This window comes from Benincasa hispida, chromosome 6, assembly GCF_009727055.1.
Source record: "Benincasa hispida cultivar B227 chromosome 6, ASM972705v1, whole genome shotgun sequence".
Lineage (NCBI taxonomy): Eukaryota > Viridiplantae > Streptophyta > Magnoliopsida > Cucurbitales > Cucurbitaceae > Benincasa > Benincasa hispida.
Genome location: NC_052354.1, coordinates 37,641,596 through 37,660,902, shown reverse-complemented (window position 1 = coordinate 37,660,902; position 19,307 = coordinate 37,641,596). Strand labels below are relative to the sequence as shown.

General features: G+C 32.1%; 1 protein-coding gene across 3 annotated transcripts; it reads left to right on the top strand.

Annotated features, from left to right (window-relative positions):
• Window positions 1-2,755: 2,755 nt before the first annotated feature.
• Window positions 2,756-13,821, top strand: LOC120079325 (protein SET DOMAIN GROUP 40). 3 transcript variants are annotated; one of them, XM_039033484.1, is made up of 12 exons: window positions 2,756-2,910; window positions 3,507-3,596; window positions 4,670-4,798; window positions 5,087-5,384; window positions 5,548-5,666; window positions 9,133-9,265; window positions 11,584-11,660; window positions 11,934-12,131; window positions 12,427-12,616; window positions 12,731-12,903; window positions 13,253-13,344; window positions 13,421-13,821. In XM_039033484.1, the coding sequence occupies exons 1-12, from the start codon at window positions 2,893-2,895 to the stop codon at window positions 13,569-13,571; spliced, it is 1,668 nt and encodes a 555-aa protein (XP_038889412.1). In that variant the 5' UTR covers window positions 2,756-2,892; the 3' UTR covers window positions 13,572-13,821. The 3 variants fall into 3 exon arrangements, with proteins under 3 accessions (XP_038889412.1, XP_038889411.1, XP_038889413.1); XM_039033483.1 differs by having other exon boundaries at window positions 13,247-13,344; XM_039033485.1 differs by lacking the exons at window positions 2,756-2,910; window positions 3,507-3,596 and having other exon boundaries at window positions 4,689-4,798; window positions 5,053-5,384; window positions 13,247-13,344.
• Window positions 13,822-19,307: the final 5,486 nt, after the last annotated feature.

The window sequence follows — 19,307 nt, the reverse complement described above, 5'->3', positions numbered from 1 at the left end:
TAGCTTAGGACTATGTGATGAGCATGAAAGTTTACATGATCGTGTAGCATGCATCGAGTATCGTATGGTATGCGATCATGTAGCTAAAGACTATGCGATGAACATGATATGTGTAGGATTGAATCAACAGCAGCGGAAGCTCAAGGATCATCTAAGCACTCAAATTCACTAATTTTGGCAAAATATAAAGCATGCTTTTGTAGAAAAAAATGGGTTTCAAGACATACCTCTTGTGGAACTTCTTCAAAGCTCCTTCACCAGCTGCTATCTTCTCCAAATCTTGTTGTAGACCACCTCAAGATCTTCTTCACTATTCTCTTGGTGCTCTAGATTGAGTTGTGGGACTCAAAACAAGCTTGGATCAAGGGTAGAAGGAGAAATGCTCACTGTAGAAAACTAGCTGAAGAATTCTTTCTTCAAACCCAATTTTCTCTCAAAATCCCTATTGATTGTATGCCCGATTTTCACTCCAATCTCTTCATTATATTATAGATCAACATACAAAGAGAAGAGTTACATGAGTTGCAGCTCATGCTTGGAGAAGATAAGGCCAAAACGTTTGGGAAATTAATTCAAGATATAGAAAATAATAGCACAATTAAAACCCTAAATGTTTTTATTTTAAAACAATTAGATTTCAATGGTTTATTGGTTTAAGAAAAAAAATAAAACTATTTCCTTTTTCGTGCGAGTGTGGTTACTCGAACCCGTTTGTTCATTCGTCTAGATGGTGCGATGGCCTGGTGTGGGAAAAGGCTCTCTACTACCCCTCTATACACTTTTCCAAGTCCCTAGAAGTGGTCTCATATATATATATTCTCTACCCACTCCTTAATTTTCTAATGTGAGACGAGTGAAGAGTAACTCCCATGTGTCTTTGTGGACCTTAGGCTTAAGGTGAATGTAGATCATTCCCAACGATTAAAAGCACTTTCATTTGACGAGATTTTTTTTCCTTTTTGAGTATATAATTGGGCGGGTTGATTGTTAGAGTTAGTCATTAGAGATGATCCTTGGAGTTGGTCGTCAAAGGTGATTGTCGAACTTGGCTGCTGGAGGTAGTTATTGGAGCTAGTCTCGTGAAGGTTGTTGTCAGAGTTGGACATAGTTGATTGTTAGAGGTGGTTTATGCTAAAATTGGGCGACAAAGATGGTCATTGAAGTTGGTTGCTAGAGTTTTTCGTCGAAGTGAGGTAGAGGTTTTCACTGATACTGGTTGTTGCTGGAGTTAGACACCAAAGAATGAAGTCATTAGAAACATTGGAAGGAATGAAAGTTGGTTATGTTAACCAGCGAGTTGTAAATAGTGTTATGGTCACAAAATGGTAGTTAAATAAACCTTACCCCCATTGTCTTAATACACACTCCACAAAACACTAAGCCTACTCGACCATTTTAAATTGAGACCTAAACAATCCTAGAGAGCAAAAGAGAGAGTAAAAGAAAACAAATAACAAATTTATGACAAATATCTTTTAAGGGCTTCATACAACCATAATCTATAGGATCAAAAAAATGTAGGTAAGTTACAAGATTTGCACAATTCAAAAATCGTAACTGATAATCTCTATTATATTAAAAAGGACCATGTAGGGAGAATCTTTACATGCCCCTTTTGCCCTTACATTTTTCATACATTTTCATATTGCTCTTTGTCGAGTGGTTGTGACTTTTCTTGTGTAGGCATCCGTTTGAAAGATAAGTAGAGGTTATATTTTTAAAAAACAAAGGCTTGGATCGAATAGATGCAATTGATGTTGACATGATGCGACTTTTCGAGATAGAATGCAATAGATGCCAATTAGATGCATCTTTAGTTTGGAGGTGGTTACATGTGCATTGATTATTCCGATGGATATGTGAGATGTATCGGTAAAAAAAAAAAAACAAAATAAAAACTTGCAATTACATTCTTAAAAAAAAAATAATTCTATGAGATCCAAAGTTCAGAGAAAATACAAAAAAAAAGAAAAAGAAAATAAATTAGAGGATTAAACTGAATGAAAGTAGTAATTAATACGATGAAACAATGTATTCTTTCATGTGACCTCACTGTAGATGTATAATAACATTCGTATGAAAATTATTGCATTATATATATTACAATACTGGAATATGAACATATTAATTCAGTAATTTACTAGAACAATTTTTTTCTCTTTGTATTAGATATAATTTTTTTTTATAAAAAAAGACGATAATATGAGAACATTAAATAAAAGTTGTTACATATTCTAACTATCAAAAGTTGATGATAACTTAAATAAAATTATATAATATTTATTTATTATATGCTAAAAAATCACTAATTAAAAAAATAATTAGAACAACAAGATTTCACGTGCATTGCACGTGTTTCTTGACTAGTAGCTATAATTGGAGGATTAACGAGAGAGATTAACAAAGATAATTAACCTGGAGTTATAGACATCTAATTAGAATATTAAAATATAATTTTGAATATGAATTTTAACTTTTTAAAGATTAGGGTCAAATTAAAATCAATATTAAATTATAAAATTTGTTTGGAAGAAAGTTTCGATTTTTATCCATACGGTTTGATAAAATTCTTGTAAATAGCCCATTTTATAGTGATTATTTATGAAGGTTTTATTATCAAATTACACAGACTAAATTATAATGATAAAATTAAGGACTAAATTATAATTTTTCCTCAAGATAGGGGTCAATTTTGCAATTTAAAAAGAAAAAAATCACATTGATTAAGTGCATTATGTAGAAGTGAAATTAAAATATATCACACTAGTATAAATTTTCCCATGAAATGCGTAGAGCTTTAAATAAGCTGCTTCTACAAACTCTGCCGCTCAAATTCCACTCTCTCCCTCACTTCCTTCTTCAACTTCTTCATTCCAATTCTGCTGCGTTGCAATGGAAATTGGCAATCAGGTAAACAACTCTTCTACTGCTTTTAAACTCTTTCTTTCCTTCTCTTTTCTTGCAATTTACTTATACTTTCCCATGTTTTCATTTCAATTTACTTAATACTTTCCCATGTTTTCTTGCAATTCTTGTTCCTTGCTGTTCTTGTTTGTTTGGATTCTTGGGTGATATCTCCTGTTATAGTTACTTCTTTTTTGTTTGGTGGAGTTTTGCTATCTTATAATTTAGTGCGGGAATGGTGGTTTCTTGGGAATTTTCGAAATGAAAAATCTCTTCGTTGGTTAAATGGATTGGTCTTGTTTTCTCTGTTTGATTCCTATTTCAGTTCATCGTTTTATTTTTGTCCCTTACCTTTGCTTCTTTTCTGATTGTCGTTTCTTGTTTCGGGGTTGGAGGGCGGATTGGATGTTAAATTGTTATGGGTGACCACTTAATCGTGGCCATTTTTTAATTTTTACCAAAGAATCGGAGTGGGAAAATCTTGCAAAGTCATGGAGCTCTATTCTAATGTTTCTATGATTTTATAAATTAATTAGTTCAATATGAGCTTAGCCCAGCAGTTAACGTATCTCTATTTTGTTGCATTTGCTTTTGTGTTGCAGCCTTCCTCATCTGATGAAGTAAGAGATATCGACGACTGCTTAATATTTCTTGCATTGGACCAAAACGACCATTTTTTTGACAAAAAGAAGGTGAAATATGAATAGCCACATTTTGCTTTTGTACACTGCTAACTTGATCAGGAGAGTGCAGAAAGTGAGCGTCCCTATGAAATTTTGAGCAAAATCTGAATGAGCAAAGAGCACAGACTTAGGAAGCTACTACCTTTATTAACTGAAAATTTAAGTTTATCTTTTTTCCCCATTCATTGACTTCCTAACTTTTCGAGTGATAATTAATGATAAGATTGACACATTCACGTGAATGATGAATATGATTATAATTTGTGCTCTCAGGTTAAGCAATAATAAAGAAGAAGCTAGCACTTACATCAAACATTTGATTTTAACCAAAATCCTTTACTAGTCGCAATATTATTATTGTTATTTTGTAGCAAGAAACGGGGACATCTACAAAAGAAGTATGATGCATAAAAAAAGGAAGTGATACGAACATCAATATATGAACCTTTACATTAAACCATAATTAAGACGATAATTAAGAATGAAAGGAAGTGATACGAACAGATGTCCATATTTATTACTAGACTATCCCTCCAAGTTTTAATGATCAAAAGTGGCATGTTCCCAAACTCTTTGCCTTAGACCTCTACTAACTAAAACTCATGCTGATATTCAACTGAACTCTATGATGGATCATTTTCATTATCTTTGTCTTTTAATTATTTGCACTTAACCCTTTCTATCTAGATTTCCCATGTAATTGCATAACTTTGAAAGCGTAAATAATATTTTTTCCTAATTGAATATTCTTGTATCCTGCTTTAATCTCACAAATTGGGTTATAAGACTTGGAGATGCCAAAACCATTCATGAAATGTTCCCACAAAAAGGAAGTGCAAGGAAATGTCCCACATGGTTTTCCATCGCCATTTATATTTTCTAACATAAATACAATTAACAATCAACGTAGGAAGTTTATTCTATGCAATCGAACTTTGTACATCATTTATCTCATTGCATATATTTCTTTGAGAATCTATGTATTTTGATCTATTGGACACCATTTAGTTTGTAGACACAGTATAATACTCTAGCATACGGTTGAGTTTACTATTCCTTATCATTTCTTACATTTTCTGTAGAAATTATTAGAAAGACAGGGTTTCAAGTCTGAGAATCGCATTTACTTGAAGTGCTCGATGTGTCCTGAAGAAGTAGATACGGTTCTGAAAGAATTAGTACAAATTGCAAGAATTATTCACTTAAATGAGGTAACCTGAGGAATTTCTCTAGATCAATGTTATCTTGTCTTTGTCTGGAAATATTTAAGTTACTGCTATTCAGGAGTGCTGGATATCTTGGATTACATTGGATAGAGTGCTTAGTAATTTTTGTACTTGATTGTGCCTAATTAAGATTCATTTGCATTCTAGTTTTGTCTTTATGTTGGTGAAAGAAGAGAGGAAGCAAGCAGTATTTATTTTTATTCTTGTCTGAAATCATCTACTATATGTATTGATAAAAGGTTATTGGTAGCTACTCTAACAATTGAGGTGCAGCCTGAAATGTATTTTGGAGAAAATGACGAACGGACACCAGTAGATTTCTACAGCCCTAGGAACGAAGTGGAGGCCTTCAATACAATAATTTCTCTTGTTGACATCTCTCTCTCTAGTTGTAAGCCTGTCCAATTTCACGTCCTGCAAAATTTACGGAAGGCAGTTATTCGCATGATCCATGAGTACGGAAATGTATACAGTATGGATGCTAAACCTTCGGAGGACAGCTGTACAAAAGAAAACTGTTTGTTACAGTGGGGGGAAAGCAATGGTGTTAGGACAAGCTTGAAGATAGCTTGTAAGTCTTCACCATCACTGTTTCTTGGCAATATTCGTATAATCCAGTTCTATAGATGCTTGATTTCAAATTACTGTATAATTAGAAGTTTGTAGCATTGGAGGTGCACCGAAGTTTCACAATACCAAACAATTGTAATTTGCATGCTTTATTCTTCATGTAGATGTTGAAGGTGCTGGTAGAGGGACCATAGCCACAGAAGATTTAGAAGTTGGTGACACTGTATTGGAGATCCCTCTAGCTATTATTATTTCTGAGGAACTTGTGCAGAAAAGCACCATGGTAAATTCATTGCTAAGAAGCTGTTGTAGTTGCTAATCTTAAAATTTGAATTGTCTAGAACTTTCCTGACAGCAAAATAGGATTGAAAGAATTGTAATCGTTCTTTATGTCTTATGCATTCCATATTAATTCTTTAACATACAGATGCTATATTTCAGTTCCCTCTCTCATCTTTAACAATGCTCTGTTCCTTTTGTAAGTACATGCTTATATCTAGAGTTAGAGTTAAAGTTGGTTGGAAGAATATTTAGGGATCTTACATTTTTAAGAATCTTTGATCATTTAATGAAACTAAGGAGAGAACTTTTCTCTCCGCCAGTTGAGGTGCATTTACTGCTTTGTTCCCTCTAAGCGTGCATGCTTTAGAAATTGATAATGGCTTTAAGTGATCTGGACGAAGTTGCACCAGTTCTGTGCAAAAAACTTTTCTATCTGGGTATCTGTTGCAGTTGGGACTGGTGTTTCCTCACATCACACTAGATGGCATTCGTATAACCAGCCATGCAAAATTGTATTCAAGTTGGTTGCTTTTTGTTGATGCAACTGCTAGTTAATTCCTTTGGGGAGGCTGGTGAGATTAGAGCCTGGGCTGAGGCCTATAGATGAGATTTCCAGATAGACCATTTCATTCGAATACATTATGTTGAATTTCTGAGTCTTCTCTACATATAAACATGGAATCAAAAATTCAGAAATTTAACATGGTATTAGAGCCATATCTCTGAATTATCTTCATAGGTTTCACGTTCGAAACCCTAACAAAGAAAAACTGAGCATCGAAATTTCAAACAACATACCAATTTGTTTGAAGTTGTGCATCAGAAAAACCACCATCCATAACGTGATTATTTTCTCAAGTTCCCTTCAAAATATTTGGTTGTACAGTCTTCGTTCAAGATCATCGACCTAATAGGAGTAAATTAGATCCTAAGGCAATCAAATGCATCTTTCTCGATTATGCTCCAAGCTAAAAAAGGATACAAATGCTATTCACCAACCACTAAAAGATTTTATACCTCCATGGATGTAACTTTCTATGAAACTCAACCTTATTTTCAAAAGCAAGGCACCATTGAACCTTCCACTCTCCTTGAAAACGAAATTCTTCTTGAAAACGAAGGTACCCCAAAAACAGATTTCATTGAAGAGAGTGCTCCATTTCTACATGAAACTGATGTTTCCAATCAAAACTCACTTAAATGTAAGAAAGATCATATAGTCTATACTCGAAGGAAAAACACCCTTGGACATGAACCAATCAGTCAAAACCCAACCGAAATGCAGGAAAATTTTGTATCCAACTCCACAACGGAAACACTCACTGAAGACATTGATCTTCATCTTCCCATTGCAAAACAGAAAGGGGTAAGAACTTATACAATGCATCCCATTCAAAACTACCTGTCCTACAAATGTCTCTCTCCCAAGTTCAAAGCATTCACAACTACACTATCCAAAATACACATTCCGAACAATGTCTATGAAGCCCTCAAAGACATCAATTGGAAGCAAGCGGTATCAGACGAAATAAAGGCCTTGGAAAAGAACAACATATGGGAAATAACAGACCTACCTCCAGGGAAGAAAACAGTAGGATGCAAATGGATCTTCACCATCAAATACAAAGCTAATGGAGAAATAGATAGGTTTAAAGCTAGACTGGTCGCCAAAGGGTTCACCCAGTCTTACGGCATTGACTACCAAGAAACATTTGCCCCGGTAACAAAATTAAATACTATCCGCGTCCTTTTTTCCTTAGCAGTGAATAATGATGGGATACACTTCACCAATTAGATATAAAAATGTGTTCCTTAATGGAGACTTAGAAGAAGAAGTGTATATGGATATACCTACCGGTATAAAATCAACTACAACCATGAATAAGGTATGCAAATTCAAAAAATCCCTTTATGGCTTAAAACAATCCCCTAGGGCTTGGTTTGAAAATTTTTCAAAAGTGGTAAAGAAAAACAGGTACTCGCAATGTCAATCTAACCATACCCTTTTCATCAAACATCCTTGCAAGGGTAAAATAGCAATTATCATTGTCTATGTAGATGACATTATCCTTACAGAAGATCATGAAAAAGAAATAAGAAATCTAAAGCTATTCTTAGCTAAGGAATTTGAAGTAAAAGACTTAGGCAACCTTAAATATTTCCTAGGGATGGAAATGGCCCGCTTAAAGACAGGTTTGAGCATTTCTCAAAGAAAATATGTCCTTGGCCTTTTAAAGGAAATAGGTATGCTTGGATGTAAGCCCGCTAATACTCCCATTGACACAAATCATCACATAATCAAAGAAAACATAACGGTTAACAAAGATTAGTATCAAAGACTAGTTGCAAAATTGATTTACCTAACTCATACTAGACCTGGTATCTGTTTTGCAATTAGCTTTGTAAGTCAATTTATGAACAGTCCAACAGAAGAAAATATGCAAGCTGCTTACAGAATACTCAGGTACTTGAAAGGAACACCAGGAGAAGGATTATACTTCAAGAAATCTAGGAAAAGAAACATTGAAATCTTCACAGATGCCGATTGAGCAAGCTAAAAAATAGACAGAAGATCAACTACCAGATTTTGTACCTTTGTTTGGGGAAACTTAGTCACTTGGCGAAGCAAGAAACAATCAGTAGTATCCAGGAGTAGTGCCGAAGTTGAACTAAGAGCGCTAGCTCAAGGAATCTGTGAAGGAATGTGGCTCAAAAGCATCCTATCTGAACTTAAAATCAAATTAGAAGAACTGATGGAGGTACACTGTGATAATCAAGCTACTATAAGCATTGCCAAAGACCCGGTCCATCATGATCGCATAAAACATGTGGATATTGATCGACACTTTATCAAGGAGAAAATTGAAAACAAAAGTATCTCACTCAACTACATATCTACCAAGAGGCAAATTGCTGACATTCTTACAAAAGCCCTATTCAAGAACATGTTTGAAGTCTTAAAACCAAGCTGGACTTAATCAACATATACAGTCCAACTTGAGGGGAAATGTTGGATATGGAAAGTCTTCTCCTTCCCCTTACCCATTTAGAATGTTATTTCTTGCAATTAGTATTTATTCTTTTTTGTATTATTCTTTCCTTATTTCCATTCTTTTTACCATTAAGTGCCGTTGCCATATTTGGCAATTATTGTTGTATATATGAGGGATACACTCCCTTGTAAAGTGTGTGAAAGAAAATTGAGAAAATTCAGAAATCCAACACATTATTTCACCCCACTTCTCTTTAGATGGTCTTTTGGATATGTAATCACATTGAGTAGTCAGACTATGGTAGTTAGAAGTGCTATTTGAAGTGAATGGCTATAGTACAGATTTCGATAGGGTGATTGTTATTATTATTTTATATATTTTGAATTTGTAGCTTTAATGTAGTGATAAAGAAGTTTGTAATGAATGATGACTAAGAGAAGATAGATCCATCATGACTTTATGCTTCAATTTCAGTATCCCATATTATCGAAGGTTGAAGGCATGCTACCTGAGACAATGATGTTGTTATGGAGTATGAAGGAGAAGCACATCGCCGATTCCAAATTCAAGGTCTACTTTGATACACTACCAGAAGCGTTTAAAACTGGTATTACTATTACCTTCAGACCGTTCTCACTGATTTCTTGCATGTCCATTGTGTTCAGCACGAGATTTGGGTGCACACTTATCAAATGGTTGATTTTCCTTTTTGTAGACTTTTCAGTTAGCAACTTAGCAGTTAGCACCGATGGTCTTTTTACGTCTATTGACATACCAGACCATGCATGCATAAATTCTTTTTTATCCTTATGTATGAATAAGGAAATAACTTGCCTCCTTTTCTTTGGGAGGGAAACATAATTTCAATAATGTTATGAAGTTTAAAAAGGCTAGTGGGGTTGCAAAAAATCCGTTCCAATTGGAGCACAAATATCACAAAGAGAATGATTACAAAAGAAAAAAGAAATCTTAGCTTGAACCAAGTGACTGCTGTGTGCAAAATAAGGTTAAATGAGTGTAGTTCCTCTCTCTTCGATTAAAAGTTCTACTGTTCCTCTCAAGCCAAGTGGTTCAAAAGGAGCTTCTAGTGAAGTTCAACTATAGAGATTTTGACTTCTTTTTCTAGGGGTGAACCACCAGAATACTGCATAGGTTGATCGCAATTTTATTGAGACTCACAGGAAACAGAAGCGAAATGGTAGCTTGGAGAAATACGATCTTGAGATTCACAGTCCAATTTGAAAAGGGAGCATGCATCTGGGGAGAGAGCAAGCAAAGGATATCTTCTTTGCATATTATCCATAGTATCCATTATTGCCCATGACCACCTCCCGTAGGAAGTTTACTTTTTTGGGAAATTTTCCTTTCCAGAAAACTTTGGTAAGATCATGGTGGATGGAAGGATTTTTGGTGGCCAAAAAGTGGTGGAGAATCAACATGGGAAGGAATTCGTTGGGTCGAGAGTCCACTTCAGAGAGTCTAGTTGGGGCTTAAATCATAAGCCATCAGTGTTGCTGATCAGAAAGAGCCAATCTCCATACTAATCATTGTTCAATATATCCTTGATGATAGGTAGCAGGAGCTCGTGTTGCTGTCCCAGAGGATGGGTCCTGTTATTCATCTTTGGAAGATAAATCTTAAGGTTTGCAAATCTTCCCAAAATTTATTACCAAAATCAGTTTCCATAATCTTGAAGAAGCCAATGGAAAAGATGAGAACTTTGGAGGATGGTCATTGCTCAGTCACACATCTGAAAATGTTGGCAGCAGATTGGGTGATGGAATTACCAACATCGATGCAAAGTAGCTCGGGTTTGTTCCAATTAACATTGGGAGTAGAGGAAGCTTAAAACATTCTGATGTCTAGGAGGAGAATTGTAAATTTCTCAATGGAAAAGAAAGACAATAGGATGGTGCCTGTTTCTGGACCTCTTTGGAGGAGCCTGCTAAGAGAATCCATTACCAAGTGAAAGTAGTGCATCGTAAGAAGACATTGTTTCCTTCCCTCTCTATATAGGAGATGTGAGATTTATCAGCTTATTATGGGATATGTGTAAATACAGAATTTTCGGAAGGGAAGAAAGGCTAGCTCTTTCTCACGCCCTCAAATACTCACGGTTAGTTTTCAATGGAGGAAAAAGTGCTTTATGGTTGAATAGAAAAAATTTCCATTGAATTTTTCAGGAAACCAGGAAATTTCAAGTGAGACTCTAGAACTAGTGAAGCAGAGTTGGGAGTATCATATGGAAAATAATAGATATTGAGATCAACCCCAAGAAAGATAATGATATTGGAAAGAACAATAGCTCAGGAAAATAATAGATATTGAGATCAACCCCAAGAAAGATAATGATATTGGAAAGAACGATAGCTCAGATACGAAGGAAGAGAGTTATGTATTTAAGACTTTATGCTGTTTTGCTCTATGAACTATGAACTTTGATTTTGAATGTATTTTGAATTGGGATATGGTGAATGCGCCAAGGTTGTGTCAACCTAGTTGAAATAACCGAGTGTGTCCACTGACCCTCTGCTTGCTAAGAACTCTGATTTCTGTCATTGTAATTTGAGCAATAGTCTCTTTTCATTATATTAATGAAAAATTTTGTTCCAAAAAAAAACAAAGGAAGAATCATGGGATATTTTACCTAAAAAATAGTTCCATCTTGAATGTTTAATGGTGGGGTTGCTTTTCATAATAATTGAGGTGCATACTTTTCACCTCACATGTTCTAGCCCCTTCCTTTGTAATTAGTTTTATCATTTTTACAGTCTGACTTCTGAGCACTAAAGCAGGAAATGACAAAAACTATAATTTGTTAAATCACCTAAACCCTAAATGTGTTCTGAAATGTGCATGAAGTTTTTTTTTTTATTATTATTATTATTTATTTTCCTGGTCTAATATTTTACAAAAAGTTCACAGGATTAAGCTTTGGAGTTGGCGCAATGAAGACTTTGGACGGAACCCTACTTTTTGATGAGCTAATGCAAGCAAAACAGGTTCAGCTCTCACAAATATTCTCGGTCATTATTTATTTGCTTTAACCACCTCCAGTGGCAAAGCATAGTTTCCATTCATTACAGAGTTGACAAGTAATCTCACTACATTTTCCTCATTATATTTTCTGGGGTTTTATGGAAGTTTGGATAGATGCATTAGACATTAATATAAATAAAGTGACAAGATGAAATCATTTCTCGTCTGGTCTGAGTTGTGGATATTATAATTCGATATACTACTTCGATTTTTATGTAATGTTAACTTCTTTGCAGCACTTACGAGAACAATACGATGAGTTGTTTCCTGTATTGTGTAACAACCATCCTGATGTCTTCTCAGAGGAGTTCTACTCATGGGAGCAGTTTTTATGGGCTTGTGAACTTTGGTATTCAAATAGCTTGAAAATCATGTTCTCTGATGGAATACTCAGAACCTGCTTGGTTCCAATTGCAGGTTTTCTCAACCACTCGGTATGTGTAACTAGTTTATTGTTAAAAAATCTCCGTTATTTGTTTGGTATCTATTGTTACTTCCTACCCCAAATTGATTTTCTCGTCTTTATACTTATTTGCCTCAAGTTAATCGCTTGCGAATTTTACCGTCCTGCTGACCATAGATTCATGTTTCTTCGAACAATTTTTCATCATTAAACTTGGATGGCATTCTGGTTTCATATTTCTTGTTTGTTTCATGTTTCTAATATATTATTTTGAATTTGAGTTCACATTTTTCTTTGCTTCATTGTTATTTGGTTCTTTGGGACAGTTGCATCCGCACATACTACACTATGGCAAAGTTGATTCGGGTACAAATTCCTTGAAATTCCATCTATCAAGACCATGCCGTGCAGGGGAAGAATGCTACCTTAGTTATGGGAATTACTCTGGTTCTCATCTAGTTACTTTCTATGGCTTTTTACCTGAAGGAGACAATGTAAATGATGTCATTCCATTAGGTATTTTCTAGTTCTGTCCATTAAACATTTGAATGGTGCTTCCTTTTACTTTAATACGTAATTTATTCTTATCTTTCTTATATTAGTATTGCCATTGTTTATTTGTGAGTGCAGACATTGACTTCGGTGATGATGATAGCAATAACACCACGTCCAACTGGAGTACTCATATGGTGAGGGGAACTTGGTTGTCAAAGAACCAAAATATATTCCATTATGGTCTGCCCTCACCATTATTAGAGTGTTTCCGGAAAGCTCTGTTCCCTGGATTACTCACCAACCGTAAGGTAATTTTCCTCTTTTTCCCCTCCTAAACGTTTGTAATAGTCATCAAATTCGGAAAAAAAGAAAAAGTAGAGACCTAGTTGGATAACTATTTGGTTTTTGAATATTGAGCTTATAAATGCTACTTTCACCAATAGGTTTCTTTGTTTTGTTATCCACTTATTTAAAAAACGAAGCCAAGTTTTGAAAACTAAAAAAAGTAGTTTTTGTTTTTAGAATTGGACTAAAATTGAAATCGTGTTATCATCTGGACCCTTTAAATATTACAAATACCTTTATGCTTTTTATAGGATTTAGAATCTTTTTTATGTTGGTTATTATTACTTGTTTATCTTAAATCCATAGCTACAGGGAAGCTTGGAAAATGAAATGGAAGTTCTCAATGAACTCCTCTCAATCTTTTCTGGGATGATGGAAAATCTTGAGGATGAGGATGAAGACAGGTAATGAAGTGTAAATGCAACTTCATTGAATCAACACTTTTGCATGGAATAAACTTGAATGTTTTGGTATTTATAGGACAAGTACAGAATGGGATATAAAGTTAGCCCTGAACTACAAAGATCTACAGAGGAAGATAGTTTCCTCATGTCTGACTTCATGTCATGCTGGTCGCAAGACGGTAGAATTTGCATTATACGATTGCATGGAAGAGGACACTCGAGGCTAAAAACAAGATCCTTCAGTTATATGCCCGTTTCCAGTAAGCCATTTTTTTAGATTTTATCATAAAGGAGAATGCTAACCCTGTAAAAGTAGATAAATAAGGTGTTTGTGTCAAAATTAGGCCAAAAGGTGGATGATTTAGAAGTGATTGACTGATCTGATAATGTTGTGAGCTTTTTTTACTTGGCCATGTATGAATATTAAACAATTAGAAATTCTTGAGCTTATAAGAATACAATTTTGATTGAGGCTGATTTCAACTGTTTCCTTTCTATGAAGATTCTGAACCACCACACACTAAAAGGGCAAACTAGAGATGCTTTATGCTTTGCTTTTGTTGGATGTTTCAATCATTTTGGGTATGAATAGTGATGCTTAATGCTTTACTTTTGATTGTGGTCCATGTCATTTGCACCTAATAAACCCCATAAAAGCTTTTGGGATTGGTTGTGGATGCTATAATTTTATTGGTTCTTAATTTCAGGGCAGTTCTCTTCTCCATCTCAAGCCTTTTGAGATACTGAATAAAATAAACAAACTTTCAATGTATGAGAATGCTTCTCCAAAAATCGCTTACATAATCTAGTTCGTTTTGGATGGTTGGTCAAGAGGCGGTTGACCTCTCGATCAAAGGTATATACATTAACCACTTGACTCAAATATGTCATCAGTCAAAATATCAAAGTTTTGACGTGTACTTTAATTAACTTAGTGCAAAAAAAAAAAAAAGTGTTTTATTACGGTTCGATTAGTTAATTCTCTTACTTGACAAGAGTTCTATCTCATTTAAGAAAAAATTGTCAATAGTCTTAAATTCTATTTTCTAAATACTTTACAAGAGTTCTTATTCGATCGTAGTTTTTCTTCATTCAATTATATCAAAATTTTGACACAGTATCCACATTTGTCAATAGCCATTTAATTTGATAGTCAAAGAAACTTTAATAATTATGATCCAAATAAAACTTAAATTATCAAAAAAAAATGTAAAGTAGTTAGGTAGATAAGAAAATATTTGTTTAATTAAGAAAAATAGTTTTTTAAAAAAAGTATTAACTAATTTGAGATCAACGCTTAACATGAGGACAACCTTCATTATATATCAATCATAATGTTAAATTAATCTATAAGTTACATTGAAACAAATATTCCTTCTCAAAGTCAAGTGGTTTCCCTACTCATAAAGTTGTGATTATATTATATTATATTATATTTTATATATATANTATTCCCAACTCCACCAACTAACCTTTCTTTGCAACCAATGTGGCAATTATAGATAATGAGTTGAATACTGACCAATGAATACCAACCATTAGTTTTCCAATTTATTTGTCTTTTTTAATAAAGAATTTTTGAATAAATATCTCATTAGTCTCTAAAATGCGATCAAGTAGTATTATGAAAAGATAAATTTGGAAACAAGAAATTAGCCATTTTGTTTTTTGTTTTAGTTTTTAAAAAATTAAGGTTATATCATCTATATTTTTTTATCATGATTTGTATCTTTTTCAATTATAATGATTGAATTCTTAGTCAAATTCCAAAAACAAAACGACTTTTCAAAGCTTCTTTTTTAGTTTTCAAAATTTGGCTTGATTTTTTAAATTATTGGTGAAAAGTAGATAACAAATGATGAAGCTTGAAGGTGGAAGTAGTGTCTATAGGCTTAATTTTCAAAAACAAAAACAAAAAACAAAATAGTTACCAAATGAAGCCTAAATGAACAATATAGTCGTATTCTTCATTTTTAATATTTTCAAATATGTATTTGGTAGAATTTTTTTTGAAAATTAAGCCTATTTCATCCACATTTCTTACCATGATTTGCATTTTTCTTTAAGTACAATAGTTGAATTTTTGGCCAAATTTCAAAAATAAAAACAACTTTTTGAAAGCTATTTTTTTAGTTCTCAAAAGTTTTAGTTTTTTAAACCATTGGTGAAAAGTAGATAACAAAAAAAAGAGATTTATTGGTGAAAGTAGTGTTTATAGGCTTAATTTAAAAAAAAAAATTAAATAAAATGATTATCCAACGAAACTTTAAATTTTCAAATTGAATCTTAAAAATATTAATTAATTGATTAACATAGTTTATCACACAAATTTTGTATACTTATTATTATATATTATTATATAATCTATGATGCAATACAGATAAGAACGTTAATTCAAAATTTATATATAAATCCACGCATCTTTCGGGGAAAAAAAATTGGTCTCTTAGAATATAGTTTCTATTTGGTTCCAACGTTTTAAAATATTACATAATTAGTCTTTAAGTTTGAATTTTGATTTCAATTTAGTCCTTAACTTTTAATTTTGGTTTCAATTTAGTCTATAAGTTTCATAATGTTATAATTTTACTCTTGAGATTTGACTTTTGTTTTAATTTGGTTCCTAGATTTTAAGATTTTACATTTTTAATCTCATTTTTTCATTAAATATTTGCTTTCAATCATTGACGTCAAGGTCTATAAATTGATTTAAAATCATTATTAAGTGAAATTTTAAAATTTTATATAAAAGTGATGAAAAATAGTAAAATTTAATTAGTTATAATTCAAATTACTTTAAATTTATTAACCTATGTTAACATTTCTTTATGAAAAATGAATGTTTAGTGAAAAGTTATGGTTAAAAATGTAAATCTTGAAATTAGGGACCAAATTGAAACGGAATTCAAATGTCAAGTAAAATTATGATATTTTGAAACTTAGGGACAAAATTGAAACCAAACTCAAAACATATAAGAATTAAATGTGTAATATTTTAAAACCTATAGACCAAATAGAAATTAAACCCAAAACTTAGGTACCAAAAAGGTAATTTTCCCAAAAAAAGAAAATATTACTAAACATATATTCATAAGATTCATTTGTTTCAAGGGTGTTGGTCCACCAACTTCACAAATTATTCAACTTCATCAATTTCAATGGCCTTTACCATTGAAATCTACACTTATTGAGGAACTTCATTTTCATATCTTTCTCTCTCACTCTCCTTCCAACGTATCTAATGCCGTCATCGACCATCACCATCTCACTTCGATAACAATATAATCATTGTCAATGATAGGCTTCAAAGATCACCTCCTGCAACCAATTTCAGTGGCAACTACCTTTGGCGAACACATACCACATCCTGCATTCAATTTCGATGACTACCTCCACCTCCAAACTCTGACAATTACCTCTAATGACTAACTTTGATGATCACCACTAACGATCAACTTTAACAACAACCACTATCGGTGGTTACAGTCACATCAATCCAATAACAATATTAACCGTGCACATGCCTAAAATTTCATTCTTTTTATTTAAAAAAATATATATTTTTTCCTTCGACCTAATAGACAATTTTTAAAATTTGAAAGTTAACACTTTGAGTATAGATAGGATATATGAATGAAAGTATATGAGAAGTGATAGCTAGTACTTATACATTAAAATTGTAACTTAATTTTGGATGATTCAATCACAAGAATTTAAAATTAGTGGTGAATAAAAAAAGTTGACAGAGTGGCACTTCAAATTGCCAGCTCAACAAACCTGTCCCATTCATCTCCTCTCCTGTTGCCGACGCTGTCTATATTTATCACACATGCAATCTTAGAAACTCTCCTATTTTTCTATCCAATCATTCATTCCCACGTCATCAATTGCTCATTAATTAATCTTATTTTGATTACGTGGCAAGTATTCGCTGTCACCCCGTCCAATTATGTTGTGCACGAGAAGCAGCTGATAATTTTCATATTTTCCGCTGGAAAATCTTAATCTGTTTTTAATGTTTAATTTTCCAGAATTTTGTATTATTTTTAATCATGAGATTGTTGTATTTATTTTTCTTTAGTTATTGGAAATTTAATACTTTAATTTTAGCTTTTTTCTTTTCTAAACATATTTTAAAGTTAGAATATTAGTTTGATCTAAGTTGTTTGAATATCATTCCATTTTAATTTGCATAATGATAATAATTATTTCTTTAACATTTTTGTTTAAGAGACCCTGACACTACGATTTTAGAATCTATAAATAGATGATCGATAGAGAATAATTATTTTTTTTATAAAGAATTAATTATCTATAAATTAACGACATAGAATGCCTTTATGGTTAGAAATTCATGATTTTGAAGGATTTCAATTTATAATTAATTTCAATTGAATTCCGTTGTTTGGTATTGTAGAAAATAGAACGATTTTAAAATTCAAAATGATTTCAAATCCTATTTTATTTTAAAAATTTTCTTGACTAAAATACTCGAATTTTGCAGGATTTCATAGGATCTGAAAGTTAATTACTTAATTAACATTGTCAAACTTTAATTTTCAATTAACAAATCATAGTTAAAATCTATATTATTAAATTCTAAACTTTCTTTTCTTTTTCTGTTACAATTCAAACATAAAATTCTAAGGTCTCGTATTGTAACCATTTTATTTTTTATTTTTGTTTTTGAAAATTAAGCCTATATCATCTATATTTGCAAATACAATGGTTGAACTCTTAGTAAAATTCCAAAAACAAAAACAACTTTTTGAAAGCTATTTTTTTTAGTTCTCAAAATTTGGCTTAGTTTTTTAAACCGTCGATAAAAAATAGATAACAAAACAATAAATTTAGGAGTAGAAATATTGTCCATTTAATTTTTAAAAACAAAAAATAAAATGGTTGCTAAATGAGACCTAAATATATTCATTTCAAATCTTTCTCGTTCCAAATAAATTAATTAATTTAAAATCATTTTTTAAATTTCAAATCATATAATTTAAAAATCATTTCTTACACTTTTTTGAATCCAATTAGAAGGTTAAGATTTATCAAATATACGAGTACTAAATTATTTGGATATTTGTAACTATAGGATATAACAAATTTCAAAATAGAAAGGCTGAAATAAGATTTTTAACCTATTTTAACTCATAAATTTCACCTCATAAAATTTAGTCTCTCCCTTCCATATTTGATTAATCTTTTATTTTTTGGACCAAAAGTCTTAGTAATTCAACATTTTCACTATTATTACATAAGATCCCTAATAATCAATGTAACATTTTTTTAAAATAGTCTATATATAACATTCATTGTTCATATTCATCATATAAATGATCAAAAGTCATGTGATGAAATTTCAATTAAACCATTTAAAAAAAAAATATCACGAGAATTAAAATAACTTTGTATCTAAACGGTTGAACTATATTCAAATTGGTAACTAGATTGAGTTTAGTGATTTTAATATAATGAGTAAATATATATTTTAATTCTTAATGTGAGTTTTTTTTTTAACCAATTTTATTCCTTCTTCTACAATTTTCTAGTCATGTTTGTATGTATGCATGTATTATAATTTTTTTTCCTACTGAAAATAGTAATTTTTATGAGTTCGCCAAAATCGTCTACTGTGAAGTGAACGTCTGATATACCTTATTAGTTATTATTTTATTTCGAATTTTTGGTTTTTGAAAATTAACTTATAAAGGATACTTCTATTCATAAGTTTCTACTATTTGGTTTTTGAAAAAAATGAGAATTTCAAATCCTCCCACTCTCATCCCATATGCATATTCACATAAATATAATTTAAATGGTTAGGACAGATATTATCGACCAGTAAGTTAAATGTCGAATCCTCCACCCCACACACAATTGACGATATATATATATATACACAAACATTTTTGATCTCAATATCACACACCAATAACATATATTTAGAGGAAAATGAAGTT